This window comes from Copadichromis virginalis, unplaced genomic scaffold, assembly GCF_057382275.1.
Source record: "Copadichromis virginalis isolate Kocher_CV1m ecotype Utaka unplaced genomic scaffold, C_Virginalis_male_GT1.1 unmapped_scaffold_1, whole genome shotgun sequence".
In the NCBI taxonomy this organism is placed as follows: Eukaryota; Metazoa; Chordata; class Actinopteri; order Cichliformes; family Cichlidae; genus Copadichromis; species Copadichromis virginalis.
In genome coordinates this window covers 8,450,874-8,476,732 of record NW_028188589.1, presented here as the reverse complement: position 1 = coordinate 8,476,732, position 25,859 = coordinate 8,450,874, and the positions used below count along the sequence as shown (strand labels likewise).

The 25,859-nt window shown below is 42.5% G+C and overlaps 1 protein-coding gene across 1 annotated transcript in view; it reads right to left on the bottom strand.

Moving 5' to 3' along the window:
• LOC146679751 (NACHT, LRR and PYD domains-containing protein 3-like) overlaps nucleotides 1-5,257 on the bottom strand; it is a 37,780-nt gene extending 32,523 nt beyond the window's left edge. The window contains exons 1-4 of the mRNA XM_085450167.1: nucleotides 4,819-5,257; nucleotides 1,055-1,180; nucleotides 926-970; nucleotides 522-638 (exon numbers count right to left, since the gene is read on the bottom strand). Coding sequence (XP_085306293.1) covers nucleotides 522-638; nucleotides 926-970; nucleotides 1,055-1,143 — 251 coding nt within the window. The 5' untranslated portion in view covers nucleotides 1,144-1,180; nucleotides 4,819-5,257. The remainder of the gene's footprint in view (nucleotides 1-521; nucleotides 639-925; nucleotides 971-1,054; nucleotides 1,181-4,818) is intronic.
• Nucleotides 5,258-25,859: the final 20,602 nt, after the last annotated feature.

Genomic DNA, 25,859 nt, shown 5'->3' with positions numbered 1-25,859 from the left:
TGAGCGCGACGGCCCTCGGTGCACCTGGAGTCCCAGAAAGAAGAGAAACCCTAAACAAACCACATCTTTGCACTAAGGTGTCGGTCTGTTAGGTTATGTTGTGGTGATTCTCAGGTTGGGGGATGGGTGTTCATACTGGAGTGCAAAATTAAAACCAATGGAAGATGGACAAGAAAAGGTCAAAGGTCATCAGGCTCTCAGTTTAGAAAAAAGAGAAAAGAAGAGGAGGAGCAAGTGAAAGATAAATGTAAGCAGATGTGACTTGGGATGATGGCAGTTATAACAGGATAACATTCATTAGTAGGGAAACCTGCTGTTTACCTTTGTTAGCCACTTGGCTATGATAGCAAACAGTAGATAGACAGTAGACACTGATGTGGCTTACTGAATCTTTTACACTGTGTTCAGTATTAATTAGCCATTAATTAGAAGAAGAGATGTATTGTTGATTTGTCTGTTATTCTCAGTGTGTGATGAATTATAATGGCTGTTTGTTAGCCAGTGCTATCTATCTGTGCTACCTCTCTGCATCAGACACAGGCTGGACTTTAAAATCAATGAGACGATCTAAAGACTTGTCACTCTGTAAGGACACACAGCTGGGTCCAGGTTCAGGTCCAGCAGGTCTCCCATGGATCCTGTCAGAGAAGAAAAATGTGTTTTGAGAATGAGCAGAAGGAAACTCCAAAGTAGTGTTTCACAGTGTAAGAACAGAGCGCCACCCAGGGGTCATTTACACTGTGCAGGACTATTGATGGTCCCACTGTGAGCAGCAGGAGTTTAAATGTTGGACATGTTTGATAGAAATAAGGAATAAAGGTTCAGTGACTTCCTTTGAGATGCAGTTTAGAGACCAGGAAACATCAAACAGTTCATTTAAATCAGATAAACTGACATCAAAGAGTTCATGTTGCTAACAGCTCACCTCTCTGCAGCAGACACAGAGCTGGGTGGAGGTCCAGGCTGGTTCCTGTGAATAATGATGCAGCAGTGATGTGAGTGCTGAGCTGTGACATGGAGAAGAGTCATGGACAGTTAGAGATGGTCATCTCACCTCTGAGCTTTGGTCTGGCTCTCATGTTCCCCACACAGAGTGCTTTTAGAGGGAGGGACTCCCTCCTCTCTGTCCTCACACTGATCCATGCTGCTCAATTCACATCAGCTCACACACACTTTCTACCTGCAGAGGAAACACAAATCATTCATGTGCACATCAGCTGAGAGCTGCAGAGGTCGTGTCCAATGTGTTGGACTAACATCTGAGACGCAGCTTTCATCAGTTCACTACAAAAAGTGTCACAGAGCTGAGTTCAGCCTCCTGCAGCATCTGGACTCCCCAGGAACCTACGCCAGGATCCTGTTTGTGGACTTCAGCTCTGCCTTCAACACCATCCTTCCAGACCATCTCCAAGGCAAGCTTACCCAGATGAGTCTGCCTGATCCTGGTGCAGCCACAACAACCTGGTGCTGAATGCCCAGAAGACAGTGGAGATTATTGTGGACTTCAGGAAGCACACAGCCCCACTCCCCCCCATCATCCTGTCTGACACCCCCATCACCTCTGTGGACTCATTCCGCTTCCTGGGTACCACCATCACCCAGGACCTGAAGTGGGAGCCCACCATCACCTCCGTCATTAAGAAAGCCCAGCAGAGGATGTACTTCCTGAGGCAGCTGAAGAAATTCAACCTGCCAACACGGACGATGATGCAGTTCTACACTGCAATCATCGAGTCCATCCTCACCTCCTCCATCACCGTGTGGTACGCTGGAGCCACTATCAGGGACAAACAGAGACTGCAGCGTGTTGTGCGCTCTGCTGAGAAGGTGATTGGCTGCAGACTCCCATCTCTGCAGGACCTGTATACCTCCAGGACACTGCGGCGTGCAGCTCGGATCTCAGCTGACCCTTCTCACCCTGGACACAGTCTGTTTGACCTGCTCCCCTCAGGCAGGAGGCTCCGGTCCATTCGCACCAGAACCTCTCGCCATAAGAACAGTTTCTTCCCCTCTGCTGTCGGACACATGAACAATAACCACATGACTGTCCCCGCCACTAACACATGACCCTACGCTGTGTTCACTGCATCATTCCATGTTTGGCACTGATCACCACCTGCACTCATGTATATATCTTTCTACATAGCACTCTTAATTCTTATTCTTATGTTTCTTTAAGCGTTGTCTGACAGTATGTTTGCACTGAAGCACCGCAGCAATTTCCTAATGTTGTAAACCTGCTCAACATTTGGCAATAAAACCCTTTCTGATTCCAAATCCTCCATTACTGTAGTTCTACAAAGCAGCAGGTCCAACATGGCTGCAGACAGCAGCTTTATGTCAGTAACAATGTCCAGGACCGAGCTGACTGCTTAAGTTGACCCACACTGTGTGATCTTTGGACCATTTTGAGACCATTTTTCACTCGTGTGACTGTTTTGGGGATCGGCCCGAGTTTGCCCTTCATCGTGTGTTGTGCATCGTGTAATACACATGGGGTAATGAGAAGCAATTAACACCTCAGGCTCCTGATCAGCAATCACAAGAAAATCAAATCTATTTGCATCAGGGCTGTATAGTGTGAGACCCTGCATCGTGACCTACAAACTTCTAACCCCTGAGATTCAGTTATTTGAGCAGTTTGAGCACAAGCTGAATAAGGCGAGTGAAAAAATCACAGTGTATACCCAGCGAGACAGTTCATACTCTGACAACTAGCAGCATTTAGTTCTCCAGCAGTTCACCGGCAGGGACAGCTCAGCAGGTAGAGGGGTCGCCCCATGATTGGAAGGCCAGGGATTCGAATTCACTGAACGGCTACCCTGAGGTACCCTTGAGCAAGGTACCGTCCCTACACACTGCTCCCCGGGCGCCCAACGGCTGCCCACTGCTTCACTGAGTGAATGGGTTAAATGCAGAGAGGAATTACCCCACGGGGATCAATAAAGTACACATTATTATCTTTAATCCCTATTATCTGCTCCTCTCACCTCTGTTTACCTCTGACAACAAGAACATTTAGCCAACAGTTTATTAGCTTTGGTGAAATTATGAACAGGCATCAGTGCGGTCACCTATACTGTCCTTTCAAGATTCTTGATTTGTCACGTGCACAGTTATACAAGCACAACACGCAGAGAAATGTATCCTGACGCGCTCCTCGACTGTGCACAAAGAGACAGAACATTATATACATGAAGTGAATATATACAGGAGGACATTATGTGCAGTTAGCAGCATTTAGCTTTAGAGCTGAAGCAGCAGGACCAGTTCATCTGCAACAAACAGGCGTTCATTGGCTCCTAAAACAATGGTGGCTTTGCACCAAAGTCTTTTGGACTGTCCCTGATATCAGTGCTGTTATTCAACTTATTTACTGTTTCACAGGAAAACGTATTTAACATGTTAAAGAGCTAAAGCACGACGTCACAGATGATACTGAAGCAAACAATCAGTCCAGAGTGAGCTCTTCATCGTTGGTATCATTGCTTTGTTTTTAGGCAGCAGCAGTGAAAGCTGAAGAAAACAAAGTGTAAATGTTGATGAAGGTTCAACTTTGCCAGCACGTCTCCTCTGCCTGCAAACGATGGAGAGAGATGTTGGTGAAGTTTAGACCTTTGACCCACAGGAAGCTTTTTAAAGACACAACGATCAGGTTAGTGAAGGTGAGCATGACAAACTGAGCTGATCAGTCATTGTTCAGCTTTTTGTAAAACATGTGATCAGACTGATTTGTGTTTGTGTTGGATTGAAAGCAGCATTTGTGAGTCCTCAGAGGTTACACACAAACCAATGCACACATTATAAATATTAGTTTACACTGATGGATCATGTTGAACCTATTGGTAGCATTTTGGAGGCATATTTCTCTCCATACATTTCACTGGTTACAGTTTGTTGTCCTATTAAACAAGCTGCAGATCTGAGCATTTAAAGAGTGTCGGAGTGAAAAACATCCCTGAGTGGAAACAGAATCCAACAGGAACGAGCAGCAGAGCGCTGACTGATGATGACTGCAGTAATGATGTGTTTGATTAAGTTTGAGCTGATGTTCAAAATAAATTGATAAATAATCTGTACACAGTTTGATTGGTTTGTTTTTCTAACCAGGACAGCAGAGAGACGAGGAGGAGGAGGAGAGACCAGAGGAGATGAAGAGTGCAGCAGATTGATGAGACAGTGAAGAAGAGGAAAGCGTCTGACAGAGCAGAGCCAGCTTAAAGGAGCCATTATGGCTCAATAGAAGCTCTGAGGTCACTCTGTCAACATGTCAGCACACAAGCTCACACATGACTGCTTCATCAACATGGAGCTCTGAGGGTTTATTAAAGGATCGCTGTGTGAAAGAGGCTCTGACACAGCTGACTGCAGCCTTTAGCTGTGAGCACACAGTGTCTCACATTTACATTCACTTTACTGTCAAACTCAATAACTTTAAACAGCTGCTGTGGTTCCAGGGCTGAGCAGCCAGTGTTTCAGGATCCAGTGTTTCCCCTGATCAGGTCTCAGATATCTGCCTGCACTGACTGCAGGGCCCAGCTACAGGATCAGGTTCAGCTATAAATAGACTGCATGTTTTACAGGGCCTGTCAGCACTAAGGGAGAAGAGGACAAACTAAACAGGACACAAACAAACACACACAGTTTGTTTATGAAGAAATCAGACTGTTTGATTCCAGCGATCAATAATCTACAATCATGTGGATTTGTCTTCAAACACGAGTGATCAAAGTTTGTCCTGAAATAAGAGCTGAACATTTAGGTCCAAACATCACAGGAACAGTCAAAGTGTTCAAGGAGGAAACAAAGCAAACTTACAATTTGTTCACACAGCAACAACAAGCTCCAGCGTCTCCACCTGTCAGCTGCTCCAGCTGCTGCTCTTCTCCTGGACCTCAGACAGCAGGTGGTGCCGTCTCAGTGACTGGATGTTCTCTTCAAACTGGTGAAATCTGAACATCAGCGCGTCACAGCAGGACACGAAACATCGCTCCGAGCTGTGTTTAGGAGGACTCAGTGGTGTGACGTTCAAAGACCAGTGACATTGATGCATTCAGGAACGTAGAGGTGTTCAGTAAATGTCACTGTTGTTCGTCTTCACTGGTCTGTGATGTCAGCATTAAAACTGCAGCTCACACTTCCAGTTACCTGCTCTCAGAGTGAGGTTAGTGCACGTGTGTCACAGTGGGACAGCCCACCCACGTGATCCTGTGACACACTCATGAATATTATACATCTATGCTCTGCTGCAGCCTACAGCTCAGTGATGACAGAGAGCTGACTTTAAACACACATCCAGAAATAATGTTAGCACCGAGAGCAGAGCTGAAAGCATCCGTCCAATCGCTGATGGCCCCTGAAGGAGGCTGCAAAGAGCAGAGCTCATTGGCTGTGAGCTGTTTGTGACACCAGTTTCCCTGCTTGTTTCAAACGTCTCACTGGCATCAAATTTCAAGCGTGTGTTTAAAAGCAGGAACGTTTCCAGAGTTCGATCTGTCGTCTCTGTAGGATTTTACCTTCAATATGGACGCAAGTGACTGCAAATCACTGCTGTGTCTGCTTTTCATGGACACTTTACAAACATCACAGGAGCCAGAGATTAACAACAAGTGTGATTCAGTGCAGAGAGGTCTATTAACACACAGTGAGTGAAGAAGAAACACCCAGTGCATCATGGGAATGCCCCAGCAGCCTACACCTGTTACATCAATCATTTGCAGTCGGGTGGTGGGGCTGCACACAGGCACACACTCTGACGTTCAGCTTCCTCCTTCACATTCTTCATATATCCATGTTGGAGAGTGTAAATACCGGGGCTGAATGCCCTTTGTACCAGAAAACACACCTCTTAACAACGCAAAGCTGTCAGCACAGGTGGTAAAAGTACACACAGCATTTATTTACGTAGAAGCACCGATACTAGTGTTGAAAAATACTCTAATAAAAAGTAAAGGCTCTGAAATGTGCTGGAAGCAAGAAAGTAAAACGTAGCTGATTGTAGGACAATGGTAACCTATTGTGACTTTAACATTTATAATATAATACAATATTATTATAATTGATGGATCACCAGCATCACTAATTGAAGCACCTTAAAAATCTCCCTTCTTTCAGCTGTGATCACACACTTTGGTTTTCAGAGAAACGGCCAACAAAAGGAAAGACTTGACTGAGTGAAAAAGGATGGAGATCCAAGCTGCTGATGATCCAGTGCAGCTGGTCTCAGGGAATAAAGAAACAGCCTGATCAGCTTCTCTACAAAAACAAGGAGCGTTTCATGCTGTGCTTGAATATGTCTATTACTTTAGTTATAAACCGCCTCTATTGGAGCTGAATGCTGTCATGTGTCTGCAGCTCTACATGTATTATAGGAACATGAATGATGATAATCCACAGCAGATCTGAGCAAAGCCAAAACTCTGTTCTTTCAATGGTAGCGTGCACACATTCACTTTGTTTTCCAGTCATTTCCCACCTAACTTTTCTCAATACTAAACTTTGTATTTGGATTCTTTGCATTTGAAGCCACGTTAACTGCGACTGCTGAAGTTCCTGTATGAAGCCAACAAGTGTGAAAATCCAGAGTGAGTGTGTTTTCTTCAAAGCTCAGGTGGAACTTGGTGGACTAACATGCAAACTGAGGCTGCACTCAGGACTTTGTCACACTGGTATATGAAGAGTGGGCCCAAGAGAAAGTGTGCACACACAATGGTCACTTCATGCTGGCTCTTCTCCAGCCTCTGGTGTCACTTTGTCCTCACTTGTGTTGTTATTGTCACCTCAAGAATATTTCAAGGATAAAAGATCTGATGTCTCAACAGGACCTGGAAAAACTAGTCCATGCATTCATCTTTAGTAGGCTTGATTACTGTAACAGCATCTTTACAGGTCTACCTAAAAAAAATCAGTCAGACAACTACAGCTCATTCAGAACTCTGCTGCTCGAGTCCTCACTAAGACCAAAAAAGTGGACCACATCAGTCCAGCTCTGAGGTCTTTACACTGGCTGCCTGTCCGTCAGAGGATAGACTTTAAAGTTCTGATGCTGGTCTACAAAGCTCTGAATGGTTTAGGACCAAAATACATCAGTGACCTTCTGACCCAGTATGAACCTTCCAGATCCCTCAGGTCATCTGGATCCGGTCTTTTATCAGTTCCCAGAGTCAGAACCAGACACGGAGAAGCTGCATTCAGCTTTTATGCTACTTATATCTGGAACAAACTCCCAGAAAGCCTCAGATCAGCTGAAACACTCAGTTTATTTAAATCCAGGTTGAAGACTCACCTGTTCTCAGCTGCATTTGAATAAAGCACCAAATCCACACTTTAAGCTTAAATTTCAAAACTTACATTTAACTACTGATTTTATCTACTGTTCTGATTTTATCTGTTTTGATTTTATATACTGTTTTGTTTGTTTGCTTGTTTGTTTGTTTGTTTGTTTGTTAATTAGTTAGTTAGTTTATTTGCTTGTTTTAATCAATTTTAAATCATGCTTTTTATTTGTTTTTGTTTCTAATGTCTCTGTAAAGCACTTTGAATCACCTTGCTGTTGAATTGTGCTATACAAATAAACTTGCCTTGCCTTGCCTTGCCTATTGTCTTATTTGTTGTGATTGAGGCTCTGTGAACACAAGCAGAGGCTTTTGCTTGGGAAGTAACCGTGAGCTGGTTTTCAGAGGCTTCTCTAACATTTAATGGTGCTGAAATATGTCAAACTTTTCTCCTCGACTTTAACAGCTGCGAGCATTTTGAGCACAGCGGAGAAAAAGGTGTGCATGAAGGATTTTGATGTTTAAGTGTTGTCACTGCTGAGGATTGGTGGACGCAGATCTTTATTCACTTAGCTGCTGTTTACAGGTTCAGAGTCTTCATCAGAACCAGCTCTTCTAATTGGACTTTGCTCTTAACTGTCTTTGAAAAGCAACAAATCCAGTAAATGTAGTTTAAAGTTTGGTCTAAAAACGTGCTGTCAGCCCTGTGCTGAGAGGGCTGTGCTCATCCATCCGTCCTGTTCTAATAAAGCCACATTTCAGGAACACCTTCTTTAGATGTCTTCAGCTTTATTCATACAGCACAAGTTAACACGTTTAGTCTCAAAGCTCATTATATTTATATATAAGACTTTCTTGCTTTAACTGTTTTAACCTCCTTCAGTGGGTAAATGAACCAACCCATGTTAAAGTTATGTTACGGACTGGCCACTAAAATTTTCAAAGTGCTGCTAGAATGGCTAAGGCATCTTTTTTTCCAAAGTCATTCTGGCTAATGGTCACAACCCCCGTATGTTATTTCAAATGTTTAATTCTGTTGTTAATCCTTGTTCTGATATGCCTTTACCATATTCACACGTTCTTTATGAGCGTTTTCAAATTCTTTTTTAGATAAGGTTTCATCTTTTAAGTCTTCCTCCTCGTCTGCTTCTTGTCCTGATTGTTCCTCTGAGTGTAATCCAACTTTTTTTTTATCATCAACAATATTTATTTCATTTTCAGCTTCAGTAACAGAACTAAAGGATAAATACATAAATAAATAATTCAAAAAAGTTATCCTATTCTTTCTTCGCACACCAATCCCCACACCACCACTCTGTCATCACTCCTGTTCTTCAAGTTACAGAAAGCCAGCTTGTAAAGGGCCAAATACAATCATATTGATGCAATTTGTCTAATAAACCATAAGTCACTTTTTCATAAGACGCCAACTGAGCCATTGTCTTTAGCCACTCTTCATAGGGAGGGGGCTCTTTTTCCACCAATGTCTTAGCAGGACCCCTTTGGCCGTAGTAAGAACCAGAATAACCCATCTTTTTGTATAACTGGAAAAATCTCCATCAGAAAGTTCTGTGGTTATACCAAGGATGGACAGTTTTGGTGAGATACCAAATCTCCTTTTTAAAACACTGAAAATTACCTCCATTATATTTTCCCACCAATCCTGAAGTGCCAAACAGCTCCATAAGATATGTAAGATCGAAGCATTTTGACCATCACATCTTCAACATTCGTCCGTAGAGGCCAGGTTCCTTTTATACAATTGTTGAGGTGTTCGATGCCACCTATGGATTATCTTAAGTTGAATAAATCTACTGCCTGTTTCTTTACACATAGTATTAGTGATGTGACGTTCTGTATCGAGGCTTCGAAGCGTGTGTCGAGTAATGGAGGGGGCGTGTCCGCGAAGCGCGTATCGAGGCTTGCTTCATTTATGGGAGGAGCTGAAAATGATGACGTCCGAAGCCTCGCTGCCCGGCTGTACCACGTGACTGGTTCATGAAGTGGTTCGAACTTTGCCGCGAGCTATGACAGCGATATAAACCCTCAGACTTCATTCAAAATGTGGGTGTTTGATGGAGAGTTGCGGTTAGTGAGAGTTAGAGACAGTTTAGGGGAAAAAAATCGCCTACGACCTGCCACAGTGGAGAAACTGTTGTTTTTAAATAAAAACCAATGATGTGTCCCCTAAACACTAATCACTGTCCTTGCCTCAATGTTACAAAAGCACAACCACTGTCCACACCTCACCTCACAGTATATGATCATTTCCATTTTAGGCATTTCCAAATAATCATGTTCCATACTGCCAGCATAAATATACACAGTATACTGCATCACTACAATATACATGTTTTACACACTCCTTTTGTTGTTGACATTTACAGGCTGTGTGCAAAAGGCCACACTCTTCAAATTCATGCCAACTAATATTTTTACGTCCAGTAGGTGTCCTGCTAGAGCAAATGAAGCTTCAAGAAGCTTCGCGTTGGGGTGAACCAATTGGATGAAAAGCTTCAGTGCTTCATGAGACATATTAACATATGTCTGTTAATAAAAAATCATGTGTCCATTTTCATGTTTGCATCATGTTTCTGTAAAATCATCAGCTGTTTCTGAACCTTCTTCATTGTTTGACTCATTCCAACAGCTGTGAGCTGTGATGGAGTCAGAGCAGCTTCATCACTGATGTTCAGGTGAAGCTGAACTTAATAAACTGTAGAAATGATCAGGATTCAGGTTGGATGTGTAAAACACTTCTGTGTGAGGTCGCAGTGCTTCATATGTGTGTGTGGGCTGAAGCACACACGTGTGAGTCCTCAGAGGTTTCACACACATCACTGCACACACTTATAATCCTAGTTTAAGCTTGTGGATCATATCGGACACATCAGCAGCTCTTTGGAGACAAAGATTTGAGATTTAAGATGAGTCATAGTCTTTCTATCCATGGTAGCTTCCACTGCTGAGGCTCGGGAAACATGAAGAGGATAATTAAGAGCAAGCATCAGCTCTGTCTCATCGAACTACACAGTATTATGATCATGCACTTATGTCTCAAACTAAGACACAATGAGACAAAATGAGTTCTGTGAGTCTTTAGATGATCAGTAAATTCTGGTGACAGTTTGACGCTCAGTGGAGCCATTTTTGGTTTGTGATGAGTGTTTTGTGAGCTTCTGTTTTGTGAATCGCTCTTTGTAATTTAGAAGATCGTGCAGAAATGTGCGCGCCCTTATCTGAGAGGACACGGAGAGAGTGTCGCAGACTCGAGGTGAGGAGATAAACCTCGGAGCTGGATGGCCTGCACGTTACCCATGTGCATCTTTTCAGTGACATCAAGTGAACCCATAATAAGCATTTCTATGTCTTAGACATCATGTCCATTTCTAATGAGAGATTATTTTTAAATGAGGGAAACCTGGTCTAACAACACGCTTACAACAGAGCTAAAGGTTCACCACAGTGAGACGGTGGGACTCTGATAAGAACTGAAACACTGTGTATGAACAGCTGAGACAAAACTATATATAAACACTCATTTATTCCAGTTTAGTTTACAATGATTTCAAAGTAATGTGGAACGATTCATGTTCATGAGCTGTTACAAACACAACTATTGATTTGTCTATATATGGTCGGACTACAAGGCTTGTGTTGAGGCTCTTGGAATAATGTGTGAATTACAGCAAGAAATGATGGTTTTCCATTTTACCAAAGTGGAATAAAATCACCACAGCAAAGAAATCATGTTATTGTCTGCAGCTAAAATATATGGTGAACATGGTTTTATAATAATGTGCAAACACAACCTCACTCTGCTCTATACGAGGAGCCAACCACAGCTGTCCGGGTCTTCATCCACCACCTCCACCATCTTTGCTCATCATCATTCACTTAATTGCTGATTGGTTTAAATCAAACTCCACTACAGGTTCAACTCCATTATATAACAGCATGTTGACTTTGGATCTTCCTCACAGAAAACACAAACAAGCTTGACTAAGAGACTCCAGGCTGTGCTGAATTATAAAGGTGGACTGACCTCCAGGGTCCTTAGTATCATATAAGCTCAGTTTGTGTCTTATATACTTTCCATTTATATAACAAAATATATAGAAAGGAGGGTGGTTTAAGATGTGTGTAGAGTTTTATTCATTATCTTTAGACAAACAAAGAAAGCACCATCCATTCGTCTCCAGTCTGTATGAAAAACAGGGGAAAGGTCAAATTAAACCTTTGAAATTCCTTTCACAATAAATCCATAAATAAACAAAATAAAACATAGAAAAGTGTTTAAACCCACTTTTCCATAAAGCTGTCAATAGGAAATGTTCCAGTAAACATGTCTGTGTTTCTGCTGTTTTCCTTTCATGCGTCCACAGCTGACAGGTAACCCTATTGGAGTCGCCATAGTGACGGGTGGCGTCTCAGCTTCAGCGTGTTGATGGGCACAGCCATGGTTACCACAGCTGGAGTTGGTGTACGGCGAGCTGTGAGAGGACAGAGATGGAGAACGCACATTTAACTCTTTAACAGGAGATACGTTACGACTAACAGACGACTGCTGTCTACATGATGTCTTTGCAGCCCTTATGCTACATGTTACACAACTTTTCTTCATGCCAACAAGACTGAGGTGCCACATAGTCGACACATACAGCTGATTATGATGCATGTTTTACTATTGCTATGTTCACATCATCTGCTTGGCTTTATTACTGAAAGCCTGGAGATCCTCTGACGTGTGCATGGCTGATGTGAAGTATGATTAGTCCTACATGACATCAACAACAGAGGCAATGAAAGCTTTGTTGTTAACAGGTTGTAGGTAAAGTCAAATGTCTACTTCTACACTTGTGTTGGGTAAAGTTCTTCTCACTGCAGCAGATTTATATCTGTGCTTTCACAGGGCGTGATGTGGAGCTCAGCGCTGAGGTGCAGGTCTCCTTGGAGACGGCATCCTGGCTGAAATATTATCATGCTTCCAAAACATTTCAGCTTTTATTTTGAAAGAAACAAGACTTGAAAACGAATCCCCTTCTTCCTCTTTGTCTTTGTTCTTCAGAGGAGTGTCACCTGGACAAACTCAGGGCTGTTCTAGAGCCTTTGTTATTATTTGACTCCATAGAAATAAAACTGAATCGAATCAAACAAAAACTCCCAAACAGCTAAAACACTTTGCTTTATTCTCTTTTTTAACAAATACGTTGAAGTCCATCCATAACAACACAGCTGAGATCTCCTTTGTAATCAAGTGTTTACATCCTTTGTACAGATCTGCATACAAAACAATCATTTACGTCCCACAGAAGTCTAGTTACACGTAACTATACAAGAACTGGTGAATGACAGAAACATGAGACACATGATCACAGGTGATAACAAAAAGAGAAAGAATTCACGTGTTAGTGATGTTTTTCAGCCCTGATGGCTCATGTTGGAGAAACAAGCTGAGGTACGTGGAAAGTTCACACACACAAGTGGGCGTGAGCGCACACACAGAGAGAAACACAACTGAAGCATCTGTTTGCTGTTTCTGCTTTCATCATCTCTGCTGCTGTGTCAGGCTGGGGTCTCTCAGTGACGTGGTTGAGGTGAAGTATGACGAGTATCCCTGATTCAGTCCATCGAGACAAAGGGCAAAGAAAGCTGTTGTTAACAAACTCTATGGTGATGTGGCATTTAGCTCTGACTCTACGCTCTGCTGAATCCTTTGAACCTGCTGATCAGTAAAGCTCTACGTGCTGCAGCAGATTGACCTCATCTGTGTTCACAGGTGTGGACCTCAGCGCTGAGGTGCAGGAGAGTTTCATTCAGTTCTCCCTGCAAACAGCATCCAGCCTGGAAATACTGTCATCTTTCCCACAAATGGTGCTCTTATCTCAGAGAAGAAGTCTGATGTAAATAACTGCAATCAACATAACTGCAATCAATAATGCCAACATGATGACTGTTCATAGCTCCTGCTTTGAAATACTGAACTTAAACATTGACCTGATAAAAGATCACAATTCACAGTGGCCCACTGTCAGAATCATTCTGAATATAAACTCATCGAGTTAATCTGAACCTTTCTCAAATGTGCTGTGAATAAATGCTGCTGCAAGCCACTGTGGGAAAGCTGTGTTATTATTAGAGATGGCACGATACCACTTTTTTATGTCCGATACCGATATCATAAATTTGGATATCTGCCGATACCGATATGAATCCGATATAGTGTTTTTTAATCAACAAAACTGTTTTTTAAAATATCTTGCTGCATTTTGAAAGTCTGCAAGTTCATACTCAAGTTTAAAACAACAACTACACTAAAGCTATTCTGTTATACCTGTATACAAAAAAAATATTTCATAGTTCAGCAATACTGATCAATCTAATAAACTTAGACCTACACCATCCTCCCTATTCTGGTATTTTAAAGAGTACTTAGCGTAAATATTAAGCAACCTAACTAATAGGGTTCCAACTCCCAGCAACAACAAAAATAAATAAATAAAAAATAGGGAACCACCCTTCATGCGCCACCTCATGATGCTTAATCGACGTAATCAACCTTAATTTGATGCAGTGTGAAAAAAAATGCACAGAAATCAATTATTTTTCAAGAAATATTAAATAGATTCAACATCTTTCTTCAACAAAATTGCAGACTGCACAGATGGTACCTTCCCAAAGTAAAAAGTACTATAGCTTACTAGGGTATATATATATTAGACTTAATAGTCACTATATACAGTATTTACATCAAATTAAAACTTTGGGTGTCAGATAATTATTTATTAAAAGCTCGACATTTTAAATGAGAATAAGAAAGAAAAGTATGTCTTTGTGCCCCCTTTTCCCAGTTAATGCCCTATCGGCCCCCCTGGCTAAACTTTGCTAGATCCGCCCCTGCACAGTGTAACAAACCTTTTGGGTTATAGCACCACTAGGGAGGGTTGCCCAACTATTGTAGTAGCTGTGGGGGTCTCCTAGTGGGTGTGTGAGTTGTTAGCGGCAGCCATTCCATGCTGCCCATGTTCCATGCTCCAAGAAAACACCTTACTTACTGTTGTGACAAGCTGGCGCTGGCGGTACCAATCCCCGCGTATGTAGGTTCGGACGAGTACAGCCGAGGAGACCTGGCTTATAAAGTGTAATGTTGCTGACGGCGAATAAAGGTCTGTTATTGGATCTAACCGACTGGCTCCGTGTTATCCGGCTAACCTCCACACCTCCACACCGGCTAGCCGCTCCTTCCTCGCCAGACCGCTGTTACAACAGTTACCAGCCGTCAGCTACGTAGAAAAGGATCCTGGCGTACAAAGTAATATTAAATAAATTGTAACAACAGCTTATCAAGCTTAAACGTGCTGCTGTTGTTCAGCCGCTGGTTTCCTCTTTCTGGTGCAAAGTGGGCCAAAAACAAACAAGAGAGACGGACTCGCGACAGAAAAGCCGATCAGCTGATCATTTAATCAGTTTCACGATTGAAGTAGCAGCCGGAGAGCGAGAGGCAGTCGCTCCATATATCGTTTGTTAAGCTTAACGCAGGAATGCTTTACAAACATTCAGAGATGGACTTACACACTTGCTTTACTTCTCTTGGGGATAACTTTGTCGGAGATGAAATGCCAGGTTGCTAGCGAAGCTCCACATGCTATCCAGACCACCGACAGGTCCCGCATGCCACAGCCGCTCTATCACGTGATGCATACTGCTCCGACGTGCTAACGTTCTGAGGCGTGTTACAGCGTGTTGCGTGAGGTGCTTTCGTGATATTTAATGGATCAGATTACATTTTTTATTTTTCTCCGATATCCGATCCAGTAATTTAGGTCAGTATCGGACCGATACGTAATATCGGATCGGTCCATCTCTAGTTATTATCATGGAAACATCTGTGGCACATTCACAGAGGACGAGGACACAAAGGGACGACACGCAGAGGCTGTGTTAAAGTCAAAAATCCAAATCTTTAGTCCTAAACAGGCAGTGGTTACAAACAGGAAGACGAGCAGTCCATTAAACAGTCTACAGGGTCAAACATACAGAGAATTCAAACAGCTATTAAAAACAAATAACTGGACACTGAAAAACTTCAGTGATGTGTGAGGCACCAAAGGGAAGCAGCTGAGTATATTCAATGAATTATCTTCAAATACAAAGACAGAAACTCCTACAGGCAGCATGCAAACTGAGCAGGATACACAAAGATCAGAGATTACAAAAGAAATCAGAAAAGGATTTCAAACTTACTGAGAGCAAGGCCTCTGTTACAAATCTGTCTAATAGAAAAACATGCTGTACAGATACAATACGCTCAGTGTTCATGGTCATTTAAAAACTGGCTCTACCTGAACCACTTCAATATTTTATGAAGTCACTGAGTCGACCATTTCTACAGTTTGTTTCCTTCATTGCAGTTAGAGTGCGGCTGGTAAGGATGAAAACACACACAGAGCGTAAATTGTCTTTGTTAGTAACAAACGTCAGCAAAGAAAAGACAAAACACACAAACACTCTCATGATATTCATGAATCATCAGAAAGCATCCAAACATTCTGCTCGTGGACTTTTACAGTCTTATTTGCACTCGCTCATCTTCATAATCATCCTGATCAATACATGACAGGGGAGGCTTTGAGGTAGGCGGGGCTCTCTGCTGATGTCAGCATGAAAGGCAGGACCAGCGTCTGCCACATGTTGGTGAAACATCACAGTACACTGGCGTGGTTTCCTTTCCAGATGTTGGACGTTTGACACTTCAACGTTGAGGCCAACAAGAAGACACAGTTTTGGGTCGGGTTGCTGCAGGGTTTCTAACTGAGCAAAAGCAGAAGCACACAGACCAACAGGGATCAGATGCTGAGTGTTAGAGGAACATCTGTGCTGATCACTGAATGCTGCTGTGGTCTCTTGTTGAAGTTGGCTGGTGGGACAGTCTAATAGTGATATCCTGCCCATCGGAGGAACACTTTTAAAAACACATGCAATACTTTGTTTGTATTACAGTCACAGTTTATGTTATTTTTGTCCTTTAAAAGTGTTGCTGTACTATAAAGTCCTATAATTTGAGGCTAAAATGGCTCAGAGAGTCTCTCTCTCAGAGGATCTCCTTTGAAAGTGGAGACGGCTTTATCCGCTGATCCACGTCACTTTACCTGGATGTTTTCTTTGAAGCTGGATGAAGACTCCTCTCCCTCACTCCTGCTGCAGCTGTGTGGTCCAGTTGGCCTCTGAGGTCACAGTCAACATCTGTAGCAGAAGAGGGGAAATAAAAGTCCAGGTTACCAAAACTGGGAGCTTTTCCAAAATAGAGCGTAACTGGACTTTTTCAGCCTTACAGGCAGATAGTCGTCTGGAGCTGCAGCTTTTTCTTTTTAGCTTTTTCCAATCTCTGCTCTCGGCTTTCTTTGAGAACATGTCTGCTTTCTTGGCATGGGTCTGTCTGCTGTTGGTGAAGAGACTAAATCCACATACTCGCTACTAAGATCTCCTCAAGTAGTCTCAACCAGATTACAGTTTAAGAGTAAATGTCTCCTGAGAGTTTCACCTTGGGGAGATGCTGTCTTGCTAACATGCAATCATGAGCATTAATCTATGAGGTGAAAAAGTCATTTTAAAAGCTCCAGCCACAAGTTTTATTTCATCTGTGTTTTGGTCAGAGTCCCATCAGACCTCCAGAATGGTGTCAGAGTGTTTTCTATCCACGTGATGAGCACAGGCCTCAGGTCCAGACCTCCACGGGCACCATAGCCTCTTTGGAGCTAATAGGTGCAAGAGGGTTTTGTTGGGATAGGAACTGAAGAGGAAACTGACGAGGAAGGCAAGGATCTTCTTCAGCTCCTCCGAGCCGGGACCTCTTTGTGTAGGCCAGCATTGGCCAGGTAGCCCTCCAGCATCGCTGGATGGCCGACAGTGGAAAACCTAGAGGAGGAGGAGAGAAACAGCAGCTTGGAGCATGTCTTTATACTGTTTAGTTTTTAGAGCCACAGACTTTCTTTTAATGTCATTGTTCAGGATCTATGACTGATTATGTATTTATTGTATTCCTCCATGACTGTGTGACAGCAAGTGGAAAAAACCAGCTTCACCTTTGTTGATATGCTTGTAATTTTAATATTGATTAAATGGCCATGAAATAATAGAAAGCTCATATATGAAAATGTATTTTAAGAAATAAAATGTTAATCTGAGTACAAAGGAGTACACTCACCTTCTGGTAGATGGAGGTGTAGCGAGCGCTGGTGAACATCCAGGCCTCCTCGTAGAACTGATCACTGATTGGATCCAAAACATCGATGGAGGATCTGTGTAAGCGCTGAGGATCGTCCTGATGGACAGAACAGAAGGAGAGTGAGACAAGTGAAGATATACTAAACAACACTGTGACATGAACTGAGCCACACACAGTTTGATTCACAGGTGATTGACACATTATTTGACCACGAGCAATCTTTTCTGGTTTGACGCCGTCTTTGTAGCCAGAAACCAGCTCTCTCCTCGGCTTCCTCCACTACACGCTTCCCCCACGCCAGTCTCCTCCGTCACTATAAAGGGGAGAGTCATGAGCTCCATCACCCTCACCTGTGCCGTCCAACGTCCCGCCACCAGCCTCCACTGCAGCAGGCCAGAGACCACACCCCTGCCACAATAAGTAAAAGTATATCCTTGCTGTACCCTTAATGCTAAATGTGCTAAATTAACCGCTGCCTTTGCCCCTTTGGGATTATTCTTATGTCACTGGGATGTTGACCTTTGACCTTCACATTAGAGAGATGGGCAGACATAATTAGTGTATGAATTTTAAAGTAACAGGTAATAAAGAGAGTGCAGCAAATGTAGTCAGGTTTATTACTCTGTATCACACATGAGTGCCCGAGGGAGGCGGGGCTGACTGGGGAGACACAGGAAACAGAGAGACAGGGCTGACTCGACATGAAACAATGAAACGTGGGACACGGGAACAGAAACTAAACACAGGCTGAAATGAACACTGAGGGAGGGAGAACTAAGATTACTGAGAGCCTGATAAATAAGAAGAACAAAAACCAAGAAAAACAAGAGTCAAAGAAAAGCAAAAACACAAAGCATTGGGCCAGGACCCACTGCTGTGACATTTATATGTGATAAAAACATTAAAAACTGCTCACATGTTGAAATCTTTCTACGTATACTTTAGGTTCAGCTCTCCAGCCTGGCATTTGGTTAAGCATGATTCAAACATTTGATTTTGTTTAACTGGTTTTAATTATAGTTACTTTTTGTGAACATTTGTTGCAGCATTTAAAAATACATCATTTATTTTCAAACTTTTATTTGATTTAGAGCATCATATTTGACCAACGGAAATGTTTTAATTTCATATAAAATAACTGAAACAGTGAACTAAATATCTGAAATCTTTCCTTCCTTAAAAGTTATAATCCTACTTAAGTTATAGTGCAAACGCTTAAGCAACAAATATACTTGATGCTAATTAATTAATATTTCCCTTTGATGTTGCAACTATGCGGTCACTTCTGTCTTTAAACAAAATAATATTTTCCAGTTACAGAAATCATAAAGTCCAAACTAAAGTGCTACTGTTGCTATATGCATTTTATATAAATCATGGATGATGGTCCTGACATGAAGGAAGAGAAAGTTACAGGTTGCATCCTTTGACTTTGTCTCCGTGCCTTTGGGCCATTTTCAGAAGGACAGATGTTTCTGTTCAATTCTTAAATCAATTTTTTCAAACACAAACACTATTTTAAAGCTTCTAGAGAGTAAAATATTAATGATAATTATAATAACAATAATAAAAACAAAAGCTCTCAGATCCATCAAACCAAGCAGCAGAAAGAACAATAACTGAAGAGAAAACTTTAACCTTGTAGACTTCATTATGTTCCAGCTGCTCTACAGACGCTGTGACCTCGAACTTAAGCAGGTCGTAAAGTATGTGCAGCTCAATAACTTCATAATCAGACCCTGTGGTATTTAGGCAGCAGAACAACTAAGAATAACAACTACAAATAATGTTTTTAGGTTTCTGTTGTACTGCAAGGTTCTGTACAGGAGAACCAAACCAAGAGCAAATATTACGTCTCATTTACACCTGAGCACGAAGAGCCATCAACATTTAGCAAATTGAATCATCTTTGTTTAGATGCAAGAAGAATCATATAGAAATGAAAAAGTAGAAATAGAAATCCAGAGCAAAGATATCCTCTAATTCAGCGTAGCACATGTGCAGCTGCTGCGATTCACGTAAGCATTCGGCTCGTCGCTGTTGCAGATTTTTCTCTCGCTGTTCTGGCTCACAGCGCTGCAAACACAAAAATAAATATCCCCAAAGGTGTGAAAGGGAGCTAATTAGTAAGAGTATTGTTACTCTCCGCAGGAGTAGTCCAGCAGTAGAAATCAGTCCAATAACAAGGTGTGTAACATCTAGCAGGGTGACAGAAAAACCCAGGGTAACTTCTAAGGACCTCAACGTCTCTCTCACATTGTGTTTTTAAACATGCTTCCATTTGTCACTTCAGTCTTTACTCTGAAATACAGGAAGAGAAATCATGGCTGAAACAATTTCTCATGAAACCAGGGGTGTGGTCCAACAGTCAGTTTGGTGAGGAAGGTTCCTAACTGAGAGAAGTGACCCAGAAGTATCTGTGTAGCAGCCACAATGAATCCAGATCATGAGCTTTATTAACTGATCAAAGTCTCTTCTATCATCTTCTGTATCATTCAGTTTGCATTGGTAATGCCCATTATTGTAATGCTTTTTTAAGACGAGCAAAACTTTATTTCACTTTGGGTTAGCTGGGATAAGTGATGGATGGAGGGAATTTTACTTCAGCCACAGAAATCCTAAACAGGAAGGAGGAGCAGAGTTACAGTGGATCACTATCCAGCAGGGAAACAAGGTTTATTTCAATTTCTTGGCCATGAGTGAGATTTACTGAGTGGGCAAATTAGGGAGACGACACCATCAGATCCCGAGCCCTCCATGTGTTAATCAAGAGACGGCTGCTGTGCTACATCCATAAATAATGAATAAATTAGGAGCTAAAGCTGAAAGGACAGTTTATTTGTACCATCTTCACGTGAACACATTCAAGAACATCACAGATGAAGAAACATTAAAAACTTCCACACTACATAAAGCAAGAAAAATAGTTTTTCTTTCAGGTGGTTTCAGAAAAACAGAAACATCAAACATCTCCAAGACTCTCTTTGAAAGAACTAAAAACCTTTGTTCTCATGGTCCAATCATGAGTGAACTCCCCGATGAAGCCTTGTGTGCTAAAACATGTCAGAGTTTTAAAGGTTAAACATGAGTTTCCAAAACGTTTTGCTGGAGAACAATGAACTATTTGACTGAGTTTCAATCATTTACAGACGAGCAAAACCAGGACAGAGAAAAAAGGACAAAACTGACTCAGTAAAACAACAGAAAAGAAGATCCCATGTAGATCTGTATTATGTAGAAGTTCAGCCCAGCAACCAGTTCAGTTCAACACAAGTTTAAATGATTCTATCTGAACTCTGTGGAGCCTGATCTCAAGCTTTTTGAGTCTGACACAGAAACCAGAGGATCTTTCTGTGTCTTCAGATTCACTGTGATCCAGTGATGGGAGTGATTTCAGCCCTGAGTGATCGCGCTGATGTTTGCACAGAGCAGACAATGAGGTGAATGTTTGGGCACATTGGTAACAGTGAAACAGTTTATTAGTAACGTGGGATCGTTTGTGTGCAGAGTATGAACTGAGATTCCTGAAGCTCTTGTCACACTGGTCACAGCTGTAGTTTCCTTCTATGTGTGTTCGTTCATGAATGTTACGATGACCTGACCGTGAGAACCTTCTCTCACAGTGTCTGCACTTGTGTGGTTTCTCTCCTGTGTGGACTCGTTTGTGTGATTTAAGCTTCCATGCAGTGGTGAAGGATGACCCACACTGATCACAGAGGTGCTTTTTAACCCCACTGTGAATCAGTTCATGTCGTTTTAACTCACTTGGTGTGGTGAAGCTTCTCCCACATTCTTTGCAGTATTTCAGTTTGTCTCCAGTGTGTCTACGTTGATGTGTTTTAAGGGCAGCTTGCCGACTGAAAGTTTTTCCACAGAGGTCACAATGAAAGTCTTTCCCACCACCACAGTGATGACAGGGTTGAGAACTGGATCCATCTGTGTCGCTCTGCTTCTAAACAAAGACACAAAGACAGTGTAAGTCAGTCCTTGTATCCTGAACGTCGCCTGAAATAAAGAGCATCTCTGCAGACGTCCAACTACATTTGACTGTTTCAGTTAACACACTCAGTTTACTGGGCTGCAATAACTACAATACTACCACCATAATACTACAGTAATACTAAAATCATAACTGAAAGGAAAATCTGAATAATCACTCAGAGCTGCTTTTCCATGCAGTAGAATTGCTAACATGCTAACACAGTTTAATGAGCAGAGTTGTTCCAAACAGTCAGGCTAAAATGACAAGATAACAATATAAATACATACCTCACAGTAGCTGCACTTGTAGAGTCTCTTTCTGGTGTGGATCTGTTGGTGTCGTCTCAGGTCATGTGGAGCTTTAAAAGTCTTCTCACACAGGTCACATTGATAAGGTCTCTCCTCAGTGTGGGTAAACATGTGTCGTTGTAAGTGTGCGTCTGTTGTAAACTGTTTGCCACACTGTTCACAGCAGTACACATCATGTCTGGTGTGAATGCGTAGGTGTGTATTTCGGCTCCCTCTCTGGCTGAAAGTTTTTCCACAGATGTCACAGCTGTATGCCTTAATTCCAGAGTGGGTAACTAGATGACTCTGTAAGCCGCTACTGTGAGTAAAAGCTCTGCCACACTGATCACAGCTGTATGCCTTAATTCCAGAGTGGGTAACTAGATGACTCTGTAAGCTGCTACTGCGAGTAAAAGCTCTGCCACACTGATCACAGCTGTACGCTTTAACTCCACTGTGGATGAGTTGGTGTTTTTTTAGGGAACCCTTCAAGGAAAAAGACTTCCCACACAAGTCACAGCTGAACGGTCTCTCTCCAGTGTGGATGACCTGATGCTGTTTTAGTGAAGCCCTCACAGTAAAACCCTTCCCACACAAGTCACAGCTGAACGGTCTCTCTCCAGTGTGGATGACCTGATGCCGTTTTAGTGAAGCCCTCACAGTAAAACCCTTCCCACACTCGTCACAGGTGTGTTTTTTCTCTCCCTTTCTTCTGTGAGGTTTGTCGGCCTCCTGAGAGCGCTGACTTCTGGCTCCATGTTGGTCCTGCAGTGACAGAGATACAAACAGAGGCAGTGAGTGAAATGCAGTCGTGGAACAAACTCAACCTTCAAACTCCATTAACACTAGTTTTAAACCTGAAGGTGGAGCGTGGCACCAAACACCTTAAAGGTCTCTTATCCCCACCTGCTGGTAGTTCTAACACATTACATCCAACCTGCTGTTAAAGATAATTCTCTCACCCCCGTTCTCTGCGGCCTGCTGGAGCGGGGGGGCTAGGAGGAGTTGGCCGTCCGGCTGGGGTGTGGGGCCTCCCTGCTGCTGCGGAGTCGGGGCGGTCTGCCTCTCCCCACCGCAGGGAAAAGGGTAACACCACCTGGGTCTGGGTGCAGTTCCCCCCTCCAGGGGCAAGGGTACCTAGACCCGGTTTGTAGAGTACGCTTGGGGAGTGTGATCGCGTATACAGTGTCTCTTTATATTTGTCTCCACCTCGGTTGAGTGTGAAGTGCACATGAGAGCATGAGGGTGGGAATGGATGTTTGTGTCTGTGTGTGCCTGTATGTTTGTATTTATATGTCAGGTTGGGTATCAGACACCACCTCTCTGGGGACATCTCGGGCCTTCCAAGGTTTGGAGGCCTATCTCCACCCACCACCACTTCCCCTGCCGGTGGCGGACTCCCTCAGGTGTCGGTGCGTTGGTGGTTCTTTGTATCTGGGGGTGGGCGTCCGGGTACACACCGGCTCACTCCTTGGCGGCTCGCTCGGGCCATTTCAGAGGTGACCGAGCCCCAGGCCGAGAGGCCAGGGGCTCGGTCACTCAGGCACAGCTGGCTGCCGGCGGAGCCCACGGGCGCATCACTGCAACTCCCCCTGGCTTCTGCTCCGCGGCTGCTGAATGAGCCCTCATCTGGGACTCTCCTTAGCTCTTACTGGGACAGTGGCGCAGCTGCCCCTCTGTGGGTCTTCCTTGGTCTCTTGTGTTCTGGGGGCCCCTGGATGTCTGGAGTTTTGATCTCCATACCCGCTTGATACCATAAAGGACAGGGCTGTGGCTCCCCACACTCCCTAGCAGATCATTACATGGAGAAACCTTTGGAATGCAAGCATGCTGATCCACACAGGTATGCACACAGGTGTACACATGGGTATTCACAGACGCGGACTAAAGCTTTCTTGGCTGCTGCCTCAAAGCACACTGTGCGCTGTCTATCTTGCGTGCTGAACAATATCGTCTATTATTTAATAATAACTATTGATATCTATGACTAGCTAGTTTATTGTGATGGTGCTTTTTTTTTTCTATTATTATGTTGCTCTTTGTTGTTTGCTGTCTCCTCTGTTTGTTCTTTTGTTTTTTTTCTCCATACAGGTGACCCAGGAGTTTTTTTTTGTTGTTTGTTTTTTTTTTCTCTCTTCCCCCCCTTCTCACCGTCTCTTCTACCCTTTGGTTTTCTTTCTTTCTCTCCCTCTCTTTCTTTCATTCTTTCCCCTGTCCTATTAAAAAAAAAAAAAGATGACAAAGGATGAACTGAAGCTCCGCCATCACGTGATGTCGCATACTGCTGTTTCTGATGTCACTTAAATAAAAAAAAAAAAAAGATAATTCATGACTGTTCAAACACTAAAATCATGCCCATCCCTCCTGATTGTACACACACACACACACACACACACACACACACACACACACACACACACACACACACACACACACACACACACACTATTTTATAATTTAGATTATTTTGTTGTTTCCTATTACATATTTCTATAATTTGTATAGATTTATACAGAATTATTCAGTGATAATAAATCCTATGTTTGTTTATTCTAAAGGAACCCCGTTAGCTTCCACAACAGATGTTGCTCGTCTTCCGTCAAATACTCACATAAAATATTACACAATAAAGTGGATTCAAGATATCCACATAATTTCACTCTTACATCCACAGTGAGGTTTCACAATTGTTCAAATATAAGCAATCAATAATAATAATATCAATAACATTGAGGCACATTACACAAATTTCAAAAACAAATCATGTCTTACAATATTTACAACAACTAAAAGCTCTGTAAATCGGCTTTTAAGTCTTCATTGAAGTTTTGAATAATTCTCTAATTTTTTAAGGCAACTTATTCCACTTAAAAGTTGCTCTAAATGTAACAGTTTTACAAAACGTTACTTTTAACTCGAGCATTTACTAAATTGCAGCTTGTTGAAAACTGTGTAATATGATGATGTATTTCATCTGGATACTGCAGCTGAGCAGAATAAATGTGGTGTGTTTAACAGAATTGCTTTCTTTAGAACTACAAGTAAGCCATAGAATATTTTAGCCTGTACAGGAAGCCAAGAAAGGTTATTATGCATTTTATCAATATTAGTATAGTATGAACATCTTCACACTAATCTGGACGCCTTATTCTGGACTAACTGAAGTCTGTTAAGATCTGTCTTATTAGCTGCTGACCAAATGATTGAACAATACTCCACATGAGACATTACTAGTGCATTAATGACATCTTTCATAATGAAGAAGTGATACACAAAGAGCATTTCATAGCCATAGCTATGCCTTGTCGGCAGAGTTATGTGACATTAGTGATGTTTGTACTTTCAGCGTTAACTTGGTTTTAAAGCCTTTAAAATATGCGCCGTTCAATAGTCGACCTTAATCTGACAGAGAATGTGATGATTTTGTGGATAATTAAAGTCAGTCATATATCCACAAACACAACAAGCTGAAAGTCAGTGATGCTGCTCGGTTTGCAGTCCTGAACATCACGGCACAAGCAGGATCCACTGCACTGTTAATGTTAGCTGTGTTATATTGCTGCCTCTGTTCAGTGGTGTCGAGCCAAACGCACTTTAACGTGTGTTTGAACGAGCTGACGGTTCACTCGTTAAGCTGAAAGAAAGATGCTTTAATCACAGCAGTCACACATGTGTCCACTGCACCATCTGGAACTCTTCTTGTTTACACTCGTAATAACACAAACACTAAATCCTGCTTCTCTGGTGCTGTTGTGTAGCAGTGTGTACACCTGAGACTGTCACCTGTCTGTCTGTCCTGCACTCTCTCTCTGTTTCTTTCTCTCTGATTGTGGAATAAAAGTATGAACATGTGTTTATAAGTTACACTTGTGTTTGAATCCTGCAGCTTATCACACATTTGATTTCCATGTGTGACGACTGCAAGTGTCCAGAGTGAGGACAGACTGAGGGAGCCACTGCTGCACATCATCTGTGAGGCTTTGCAGCCCTGATGATCCACCAGGACAAACTCAGCAGTGTGTGAGGAAGAGGAGGAGGAAGAGCCAGCAGCAGCTGACAGATGGAGAGAATAGACAGACTGTTCCCTGTTT